The 12,045-nt window shown below is 38.3% G+C and overlaps 1 protein-coding gene across 4 annotated transcripts in view; it reads right to left on the minus strand.

Moving 5' to 3' along the window:
* Positions 1-12,045, minus strand: part of PLEKHA7 (pleckstrin homology domain containing A7) — a 145,520-nt gene that overhangs the window by 4,485 nt on the left and 128,990 nt on the right. For 3 of the 4 annotated variants that reach the window (XM_066187623.1, XM_066187625.1, XM_066187626.1), the window contains 8 exons: positions 11,044-11,282; positions 10,461-10,649; positions 10,067-10,184; positions 9,147-9,226; positions 8,568-8,768; positions 5,311-5,463; positions 2,675-2,808; positions 1,705-1,847 (listed from right to left, as the gene is read on the minus strand). In XM_066187623.1, the coding sequence (XP_066043720.1) occupies positions 1,705-1,847; positions 2,675-2,808; positions 5,311-5,463; positions 8,568-8,768; positions 9,147-9,226; positions 10,067-10,184; positions 10,461-10,649; positions 11,044-11,282 (1,257 nt within the window). The remainder of the gene's footprint in view (positions 1-1,704; positions 1,848-2,674; positions 2,809-5,310; positions 5,464-8,567; positions 8,769-9,146; positions 9,227-10,066; positions 10,185-10,460; positions 10,650-11,043; positions 11,283-12,045) is intronic. The other variant, XM_066187624.1, reaches the window with a different exon arrangement.

Below are 12,045 nucleotides of genomic sequence, written 5' to 3' on the forward strand. Positions count from 1 at the left end.
TTTGGTGCCAATACACACTTTAATTCTCTCTTTGAGGAAAACTAAAGAACTAAGTAGATTTTTGTGGTTACATATATCTAAAAAAATTGATGGATCACACTTTTGAGACAATTAAATACAAAAAAAATTAAAGTATATAAATAAACAACCTATAACAATGAAATGTACACTGAATTCACTACACAACATTTTAAAAAATCAAGCCTATTTCAGTAGTGTACAGTTGCTACAGATTCAGGCACACCCAGAAGTAACTTAACTGGCCCCACAAAGAGTAGGGCAGGCACTCTGCTCTTGTTGTACTGACACAGAAGAATAATTTCAAGTACTGGCTGTGTTCATCTGGGCTGATCTGTGCCCAAGATGTGTGACCTTTTCCCAGCAGAAGCTAGAACTCAAGTGGCAAAATGCTCCTCTGGCTCATACATCATGAAAAGAATTCCCATTCCATAACATCAAAGGATTGGGGTACCTGTTAGAAGGTTCTGGTCACTAGAACTGGGACCAAAGCACCTGTGGAAAAGCTCTGTTGATACACACACTGGCACACCAATGGGCCACAAGGTTATTCCTGAAATGCTCCCACGATTTTACAATTCTCTTTTTCTGTTTGTTTGGTTTAGCTTTATAATGTCTGTCCTCCTCAGCAAACCATTTTATCTCTGCCACTCATTTAAATTACCCACAGAATCTCTCTGAAGTCTCAAGATTCCTATCTTGGAAATGTATTCCATCCCCTCAAGATGCCATTCTCCTCAGGTTCAGCTGGCACTGCATCCCTGAATGTACAGTCACATTCAATCAACACTGTTACTGGAGATGCATGTTATGCATTCCGATATTGGAATAATCTGTCTTTAATGGGAAGGTCTTAAGGGCTGCTGTGGCAAGAGCCATAACTTTAAACTGACAACTTTGGATGAGAAATGCGCGTATTTTTTCTCCATCATAGTTGAAGTTTCCATTATTTCCATTCTCCACTGGAACAGTGAATGGTGCCAGTTATAAATGGCCAGTCAGACACTTGGGGAAAACGCTGCTGCATGGATTACTGTGCGATACAAATCTCTTGACATTTCATCCTTATTTCAACTATAAAGCAATCAAGAGTGAAATTATCACTTTTAGCAACATATTGCAAAGGATCTATTAATTTCCAGGCACTGAGCAGAATTCCTGCAAAGCTGTCTTGCTCTGACCTCTCATCCTGGTCACCAGACAGAAACATGGCAATCCCCATTTTACAAGGTCTTTTGCAGCCTGTTGTCACACAGTTCAAGCTTCAAACGATTGTAGCCTCATCTCAATCACTGGACCAGGGAATTTTTCTCTTAGAAAAGTATTTTAAATCTCCTTTCCTTGATTTTCTTTGAAGTCACAGATCAATTTACTTTTAAAAAAATGAATACAGAATATTTGATTTAATGTATTCATAGAGAATAAAAATGTTAATTCTTTTAGCACTATTAGAGCAAGTTTGCAAGTTCTGGACCTACTGATCATTCTATTTTGCCCCCTTTATCCTGTCCACTGGAGGTCAAATACTCAATGTAAATCATTAGCCCCTCTCCATTTGTTACCTACACACTATTTTGAATAGGAATGCCTAAAACTTTCTCTTATGCCAGGAGTTCAGCAACAACCCCATACAACTTGAGAAGCTGGTAAGGAATAGCTGTTATTTTGTAAATAACTAAGCATTACCTGCTACCTCCTTGCTCCTCTGAGAGGCTTCAGAAGCCAGAGCATATGAAATGGTAATGATGCGCTCCTGCTCCTGCAGCTGTGAATCTAAATCAATCGAGTTGTGTTTGTCCTGGGCAACAGTAGGCTGCAGATTGTGCATACTGGGGGGAAAGTGAAAAACAACATTAACATTTGCAAACATAAAGAATCCACCATGCAGATAAGAACAAGCCTGGATTCCGACAGCAGCTTTCAGATCTCATCTATCAAGCTCCGCGTTTTATTGCGGTTCTTTAAAATAGGGTTGATGTTGGATGCAAATGCCTGCAGCACACAAGGAAAAATGACACAGCCACCACACATTCAGTCACAATTTCTGCACAGCCTTAACAACATCTGAAAGTCCTTTTATAGAAATATAATTTATGTGCTTAAATGAAAGCACTACAAAAGTGCTATTTATTTGTAATTGTTAGTAAAATTCCTTGCTAATGCTCAGAGGAAAAGAACCTGGTGGTCCTCAGGCTGCACCCCTTCCAAAGAGAGAGCAGGTACCTGACATATGAAATTCTGGAAATTGAATGTTTCAGCTGACTCTATGTTAGCTGTCAGTAGGCAGAAGTGTTGTTTGACAACTCCAACTCTCTGACCACAACAGAAACTTGCTTTCATGCTGACTTTTATTCTGCTTTTGGCTGGATTTCTGCCTTTCCTTCCCCCTCACTCTCATCTACAAGTTGTTTGGTAAGGACTCACTACTGTTTTAGGACTCTCTAAACAAGAAAATGGACATATACAAAATTCATCATTATGTCTTCTGCCTAGTTTTAGGAAGCAGCTCTAAGTACACCACGTAAATTCTGAGTGCATTTTCTCAAAGCTTCAAGTTGCATTCAGGTAACAGAAATAAAGATTGTTGTATGATGTTAGTTCTCAATGTTTAACATGAGCCCCTGTGTAAGATTTGGAAAAAACCCTAAAACCTAACCTTGATTTTGTAAGAATATTCTTTATTTTTTCTGCTTTACGCTGCCTGGCCGCCAGTTCTTCTGTGGAAAGAGGCTCCTCTGGCTCCAGTTCAACATAACGTTCTGGAATTACAACCTTCTCAGGTTTTGACAACTGTAGAAAGAAAGCAAGCATCGAGTTTTCAATAACAAAGACTTAAAAGAAATTGAGATAAATCCTCCTCAATGGGAGAACACAGTGAAAAGAATAAAGCATGGATTTTCACAGTCAGTACATGTACCTGACGTTAAACATGTCTTCTGGATATCTAGCTGATGCCCTTTCAACAGTGCTCCCTCTGATTCTTTCTACTTCAGAAGACAGATTGAACAAATATTTAAAGGGATTACAGAAGAAATCAGAATCAACAGAAAACCTTCCTTCAGTTCAGGCTTAGAGCCCAAAGGAGGACACTGCCTAAAGCTCTTACAGTAGAAAGAAGCAACCACTATGAGACAGCCTGAACAACCTGAGATATCAATGTCATTATATTTGTGTCATGCCAGCCAGAACTTCCTACATCTGAAAGGAAATATCACTGAAAGTTTGAACCTAGGGCATCATTCTTCTGAGACTGGATAATCTTCTGTGAGCAGAAGAGGGGGAGAAAGGCAAGAAGAAATACACCACACTGTGCGATTGTGCCAACACATTGCATAAATTAATTCTGCAGAAAAAAATTTAATATGATTGCATGAAAGCTAGAGACTTTTTTTGCTAGGACAAATTACTTTGTGGGAAATTTTCACTCCACCCAATGAAAATACAGTTTACAAACTCTGAAAATCAATTTTTATCATACAGAACAGACTGCTTTTGCACACAAAAATAGAGGACGTGTAAATAAATGTAAATCAAGTAAAGGAGAACTATTTTTTTTCTTCTTCTTACTGGAATTTGTTAAAACACTCATGAGGCAACAAGTTTTCATAATTTAAAGTTTTCAATGAAATTAATTCTAAGTTTTTTCACCACCGACCTTGGTTCACGTTAATTCAGTGGATTATGTAAAGTGGCCTGACCTAACCCCCAGTGCTTATAGGCTGAGTAACTCACAGGAAATCTCATGCCAAGAGCACACACAGGCACACTCAACCATATTAAAATCACAGCGTCAAGTTTCTATACTAGCTTCTCAGGAAAGCCAAAACCAATGCTACCAGAAAAATCCTCATTTTTCCACTACACTTCCCTACTTTTCAATCCAACTCCTCTCTGGAGGTCTAAATATAGACATGTATATAGGGGTTTTTTTTAATCTATATCTTTGTGTCCATACGGTATCTAACCTACATTAGCTCGTTCCGTCACTTTCAGAATATCAAGCCCATTAATCATCACAACAGCAGATGGATTTCCTTAAAGATACAACTGAGTTTACTTCCATCTGAGGCACAGAGGTACCTCAAACACAGAAGTGCCTGCCAGGTGAAGAGAACGGCCACATGAAATGGAAAAGGACAACAAGGCCAGGCTGGATGAAGCTCTGGTTCAGTGGAAGGTGTTCCTGCCCATAGCAGGGGGTGGGAATTAGACGATCTCTAAGGTCCCTTCCAACACAAATCTATGATTCTAACCTGGGTAAACTGAGAAAGAAGCTTTACACTCAGAGCTTTAGACCTACTTCAGTTACTCTGAAGCAGGACAGAAATGCCTATCGGCAAAAACATCTCCTATCCAAGGCTTAAAGGAAGTACAAAGTGATTCCCATAGCCCCTGGGGCCTTCTGGAAAAGAGAAATCAATAGCAGAGTGCAACAAGGAAAGGCAGAAGTAGTTATTTTCTGTTTCTGAAGTTTACAGAAGCACTGTATTTTCTGTAAAAATTATACAAAGATTATCTGAAAGAGACACTCATCTGTAGAGTTCAACAGATAACGACTCATGGAGTAAACCATTTACAAATATCTCTCTCTGTAAAATGATACTCTGTCAACAGCTTTCAGAAGAGTACAGGTGCTTACTAGTTTAATTATCATTAATAGTTTTACTGGTTTGCCGTCTCCCACAGCATTTAACACAGCACAAGGTACCCCCTGAAGCCTTTCCACTTGCTGTGTTCTCTCCTTCCCACCAGATGGCTCAATCGCATTTCAAACTGACATTTCCTCGGTGACTGGAGCTGAGGAAAAACCTCGTGCCCAGAACACCGACCAAGTCATTCCAAAAGCTGACAGTAATGTTTTCAAGCCCAAATAAAGCAGTGCTTCCTTTTCTCTATCGCCATTTGCCATTCAACATGAAAAGTCATAAGGTAGCTCTGGGGAACGAACTTTTCCTTCTTTCCTGTTTCTCATTTTTAAATCCTCATCATGTTGTCTTCTTGTCTCTTTTTCCCAATTTATAGAACTTTCCTTAACTTAATCACCTTCATAAAGCCTGAGTTATGTATTTCAAAGAGTACAGTCAACTATTCAATTTCTTTGTTCCACTAAAACACAATATGAACACAAACCTTACAAAGGTGCCAGGTCATACATTTTCAGTACCCAAAAGACTCCTTTTAGTTCAAACTTCCGGCTAACTTTCGAAAGAAACGATGAGAACTCACTGCCTAAAACTTAGAAAGGTTAATATTTTGGGACAGAGAATAGGAGGAAAAGATTGTGAGCGTTACCTCTCTGCTGATATCTAAATCATAGTCTTGAGGCTCCAGGTCTGTCTCTGTCACTGCTACTGGATGAACTTTTAACCATTCATTTTCATCCTTGTCTTCTCCACGAACTGCCCTCTCAAGTAACTGCAAATCAAATTCTTGCTCTCGTTTCCACTGGTAATAGACACAAAACAATTAACAGCATTCAAGCATACCGCCAAACTCACCATACAGCAATGTATATTACTGCTGCTGCCAACGCTACACTGCTGACAGAGTCGGGGGGCAAACCCTACAGTGACAACAGAAAGAAAATAAAACTGCATTTCCTCGTTTGGATCTCATGCTGCTCTGTGAGGAATTCAGAGTATTGTATAATTTTACATGTTCACCAGCATAAGATTCTAAGAAAATTTTTAATCCAAATTTTACATTTGCTGATTAACATGGAACCAGCTACACATGGAACATCATCTCTGGAAGCACAGCTGTCACTAGCAGTGAGCTTACAGACTGAGAGAGTAGTCCTCGGCTTTGTAAAGAGGCAGTGCTGTGTGGTTCTGAATCACTACACAGAAAGGCTATTTACACTGCTGGCTGAGAATTACAACTTGAAAGTTTTATGTATCTTTTTAGAATAATAACTACTGTTTAAAGTTGATGATATTTCGTGTCTTAGTGTTAACTTGTCTTGAATTAAAAAATAATTGACTTTTAAGCTCTTCAGACTTCACTAAAATCAGAGTCTAGCTACCTGCAAAAGTCTTCCACACTGTCATTAAAAGGTATATATTTAGCAATATAAATCAGAACTATTAAATAAATACTTATTGATATTTAAATTTAGCATATTTAAACTAAGCTGCATAATGTAGAGTACCCAAAATCACTGCACAGTAGTCCCTTCACAACTTCACACAATACAGTCACATCTAAACTCACACTTAAAGACACTCCCAACACCTTTTCACTCAAAAAACTAAGTTCAGTTGTAGCATCATTCCATCCAGTAGACCTGAGCAACTTTACCATACATGATATTAAAAGCAGTAGGAAAAAGAAGGGACAAAAACAACAACAACAACAAAATTACCTCCTCAAGGTTTTGAGGGAATCAACAGGAGAATGTGCCACTTTTATGTTTCTTAAAAACATCTCCAGTATTTCTGGTACAAATCTTTGGCTTGTTTTGGATGAAGTCTGAACTCCATGTGAAGTCTTTAGACTTCAATATGCCACTTGCATTAATAATAACTGAAACCTATTCATGCACAAGCTCTCAGTATTCACTCAGAAGATAAGTATCTTCCATGTATATTAAAAAGTAGGTAAAAGGCAATTATATCTCAAAAATTAATATGTTACAGAATTCAACAGAGAAAAGAACATTTTCTCATACGGGTACTCCAAACTCATCCTTCTACTCATATTCGAACCAGGCCTGATTGATATAGTATATTTTAAATATACACTATCATTTAAAAGTTGTTGTTATGTAATAGGTAAGAAAAACATCAAACCATTTTTACGAAGCAGTACTTTTATTGGCTTTGATGTTGCAACTTTTACATTAAAAAGGCATTGTATATAACAAATGAATTCATGTACTGTGATCCATACTTAAAATGTCATCCTACACTTGGGAGCTGACCAATTAAAAATTAGAGTTATACATACAATGTATGTTTAAAGCAAAGGTTACACACTGAGCAGCACTTCAATTATACATTTAACTGTTTGCCATTGTGGCTGCTAAATAATTGTAATGCTGTAAGTAATTGTGCTATCAAACATGCTTTTGCATATCAAAGCCCTATAGGTACAAGAGATGACCTCTACAAAACACTACTAGGGCTGAGAAACTCTATTTTAATTCTTTACAGCAAGAAAAAGACCAAGATGGCACCCAAATTTATAAATAAAGTGTTTGCCACAAATGTTAATAATGAGTGTTATGAAAATGCTTCAATTTGACTAGTGCACATTACGTGAGTCAGAAAACATAAGTTCAGATTTATTTCTTCCAATTAAAGTATGAAAGTTACAGTGGTACTACAGTACTACAATTCCCAAACATTACGCACTGTCTTTAAAAAATTTGCGATTGCAAAACAGAAGACAAAACAGATGAATGTCTCCAAGCAGTGCACTTGTATTTACTGGGAAAGTAAATACACATAACTGGCTGCAAATTAGTGCTACAGAACAGTGGGAATGAAAAGCTGAATATTATAAGGTTTTTTAATGCCAGCAATTGACACACATGTACTAAATGCAATTAAGCCTGGTAAAAATTGAGTAGCCCAGTTAGAAATTTTAAAGTAACTACAAAATTCTGCAAATTAAAAACAAGCAAAAAAAATAAAATAAAAAAGAAGAGGCATTAGGTATGATGAGTGACAAATTTAAAAGCAAGAGATCTTGTGCAATGAATTAGGTAAAACAAAGTGATCATTCTAAAGCTCTAGTGGACCAAATAAAAAATAAATTAAAAGACCACAGCATAAGTGCAATTACAGTACAATCCTGGTTTAGCACCAAGTGAGCAACTGGGTAACTTCACCAAATAGAATTGCTTTGGTTAGTATCCAAAATGTATCATTATAAACTTATCATCTGCACAGCATTTACTTTCAGAAAGCAACAAAAATACTTCTCTTCAGCAGCCTAAATTTGAGCCTTATTAGAATATTCTATATTTTAAGCTTTAAAGAATTTGTATCAATTAAAATACAGTAGCTCTCACATAAATTCCTAATCAGCATGATTAGATTTTAAAACTGATTATCCATTTACCATCTTTTTTAAAAAGAACAAACAAGCACCACCTTGGTCTGATATTACCACCAACTATCTTGCAGGGTAATTTATTAATTAAAAGGAAAAATAACCATGGTGAGAAAGAACATTCTAAAAGGCCCATTCCATTATGAAGCAGTTTTAAAACTGTACAAGCTTCTGACACTTTCTAAATACAATTCCAAGGGAAAAAAAAACCCAAACATGGCTCTGAAATCACCCCAATATACTGGCATCTCCACTTGTTACTAACCTCTGACCAACTTACCTGCTGAACCTTCTACATTTAACTTAGCTACGAGTAAAAAATATCATCTGCTCCTCACACTCTCTGAACCCATTTGATACCCCAGAACACTAATTTAATTGGACTAGAAGCATCACACACGCTCAAGTGAAAGTGCTTGCCAGGGGAAAAAAAAAATAAATAAATCCAAAGATATTTTTAGTTTAGTCCTTTTAAGGCATATCTAACATACTGAGCCTACGTCTGCAGACACGGGCCTGATGAAAGACCGAGATGAAACAGGCTGCCTTTCTCCTTGGCTAAGAGTTCTCTTGCGTTCCCGCACTAATGCCTTCTGATGTCTCTTCATTCTTTCTAGCTGCTCCTCTGCACTCATCTTGCCTCTTTGGTGGTCTCCAGAGTATAAACGTTCCAAGGCACTCTTTGGTCTCTCCTGGAGAAGTCACAAGGCACACAAAAACACGTGTTGTAATTAATACTTTATAAGAAGTACACAAAAAAAATGAACTTCTCCTATCTCATCACTAAATTTCATTAACTTTGCACTTCTTTGCATATTTCAACTCCGTATTTCATATTAGAATTTTTGGCTCTAAACCTGGTTTTATAAATCTATTTGAAATGCAGTAAGTTGTTTGTCTGTTTTCCAGTTCATTTAAGAAAGTGAAAAATTGGAGACTTTGTTAGATCACAGCTCTTGGTCCGCTCCACAGCTACTGCAATCCCACTTGCTGCCACACAAAATATACTCTAGGCTTAATTATTTCAAGCAGTTCAGACATTTGCCTTCAGAAGTTTATTTAAAACTTACCTTGGACCTATCCCTTCGAAGTGTTGCAAACGATGAAATGGTAGATGACTGGTGCAATCTGGAAGTTGATCCAGAAAAACCTTTATAAGGAAAAAGAGAATGCCTTAAAATCAAATAAAACAAAGTAAGAGACATATCAGGGTTTTTTTTTTAATTATTATTTTATTATACTGTTTCTGTGGCGTTCTGGTCACTATTTGAGCATGCATTTTGCAATTCAGAAGATCATAAGAGACATGAAATTTCATTTCAGCCAAACATAATGCACTTCAGCTCACTACTGATCAAAATTCAGAAAATCTATAATAATTTAGAAGCTTATATTAAATGAAGGATAGGTTGAAATCAGCTGTACAAGAGCTGAAAGACTGTACAAATAATCACATCTATTTAAAAAATAAAACCTTATTCACAGTTAGAAATGAAGAAATAAGAAGCAAATGGCTAAGAAATAATTTGCTTTTGGCCCAAATATCATCTCTATCCTCATCTCCGAAACAGTTACAGGACCATTGCACAGTGGGGATGGAGTGTCAACTCAGATGTCATGTTTGGGGCACTATATTCATAGACCTTATCAGTTACATTTTAATGGCGACATAGGTGTTTCAAAAATACTTGGAGTTTGTGAAAGATAGCACAAAAATTATGAGGAAAAATAACTCTGAACATAAGAGACATTCTAATAGCCAAGTCCATGTTTTGCTATGCCTTTTTTTAAGCCTTATATACTAAGATGCTTTGCCAAAGGCTGATTGTAACAGTACCATTAAAATGCACAAAATCTCTAAACTTCCACTGAACAGTTAATCTAAAAACAGTGATCTGGTGATAAAGATCATCTCCAGGAAATCCTGCAAGAGAAAAGCTCCTATACAGACAGTCATGTTAAAGATCAACTCTATAAATTCCTGGCTTACCACGGGTAGGTAATGTCTGGTATCCACTGTCAGGGCTTATTAAAGCACTGGAAGGGTGGCTGAGGTCACCGCCTATCATTGCTAGTTCTGGTTCGCTCATGTATGAACGCAGTTCCACCTATACAGAAAAATGCTCATCAGCTCAAGTAAAATCACAGACAGCAAGTTTTAATAATCCTAAAACAAATACCAAAGCTTTGTTTCTGGATTGCTACATTTCTCTCTGCCATTGTTATATGGCATAGATCATTATTATTATGTCATTATTACCTCTCTGCCATTCTATATCATGATTACTTTACTAAAGGTCCATATATTTTACAGACAACAATAATATATGTTACTCAAGGTTCCCATGTCTTTGAAGTGCAGGTGTAGAGGTGTGAGTGCTCACCCTGTAATCTCCATTTACATACTGGCCGAGTTCTCGGTCTCTCTTTCTCTCGTCTGACTGACGCTTCAGGCCCCGCACCGAGGTGTGTCTGATGACAGTGGCTTCCCTCGGGAGGGGTGGGACAGCTGGTGGCTGATCCTCAGGACTGTACAGCTGAGGGAGAGGAGGTCTGGGCGGTGCTTCATCTTCCTGTGAACAGGAAAGCACAGGGATTTGGCAAAGACCATGAAAACAGTCTGGCATAAACCGTAAATAAAAGTCAGTGCATTATAGGAATTATTTGTGACTGCTTCAGCGGGCTCTCCTCTGTCCACACCAGAAGCTTGAGGCTTTAAAGCCCAAGCAACACCCAAGAAATCAACCACAAAGCATTCCCAAGGAAGGCTCTGAAGATTAGTATGTTCTAAATCAGTCTATGGCCGCCGTACTATAGGCTCCCCATGAATTGTGCTGCAATAGCTCCAACACAAACACCCAAAGGGCCTCCACACTGTGTGCGCTTCCCAACCATGACACTTCCACTGCTCCTGACAGAAGGGAAATGGAAACACTGATGAATGAATCTCACAAGAGCAGTACTTACAACCTTTGGCTTGAGCTTGACTGGTGACTGAAGAGGTGGCTCGATTTTTTTCAGCTGCTGTGCTTGGTGCTGTGTCCTGGTCTGGAAATAAGGCTGTGGATACAGCCTAACCTCCAGAGGGGATTTAACCGGACTGCGCGAAGGGCTCTGTGGGACTGAAAGTTTGCTCTCCACAGTAGCAAGAGAAGCTGGTAAGGAAGGCACTGAAGACTGAGAAAATGAAGGCACTGTTTTTCTCTCTAGGGGAGAAATCGACAAAAAACATTTCTTGATGAGGATTCAGCAAGTCTTTCAGGCCAAAAGTAAAACCACATGGTTCAGTATCATCCCATAAAATTCCTGGTGGAGCGTAATGGGAGAAAAGGAAAGGAAAGCCTGGAAGTCATATGAAATCAGTCCATACACTGCATCTGGCCCCATGCCACAGATTCCTGAAGTTGCCTACAGATCTAGACCATCTCAGAACTATTTTATCTCTGTATGCCAAAGGTGAGGAAAGATACTTCAAATACAAAGCGAATTTTGCTGTAGGCGTTAACAGTCTCTTGCTATCCTAACGCATTAGGTCCCATCTTTGAAATGTAATAAAGCCACTGCAATGCAGACCACACACACTTTCCCTTCCTCACTTCCAGAGCTGATGTTGCTCTGCCCACCAAATACCTGCCTGAACAGGGAGTGGAAAGGCAACTGCAGCAAGGGCAGCTGGGCTGCATCCAAGGCGAAAAAAAAAAACCAATAAAGCCACAGAAAAACCACAGAGAAAAGCTCCTGGACAGGATGCAGAACAGATACTACACTGGTAAGGGCCTGGCATGATAGAAACCCCTTCTGCAACTTGAAAAATTTAGCCCATTATTGCTATTGTTGTTCCCTTTTTTCTATGGCTTGTTACATTTTAGCACCATTGGTTTGTGAAAACAAACAACAAAAAAACCTCTTCGCCACCTCAAGCAAAGAAACACCAAGGTAACATGCTCAATCAACAGATATTTCAGACAC

This window comes from Chamaea fasciata, unplaced genomic scaffold (assembly GCF_029207755.1).
Source record: "Chamaea fasciata isolate MVZ Bird 193981 ecotype frontalis unplaced genomic scaffold, bChaFas1.0.hap1 SCAF_7, whole genome shotgun sequence".
Lineage (NCBI taxonomy): Eukaryota > Metazoa > Chordata > Aves > Passeriformes > Sylviidae > Chamaea > Chamaea fasciata.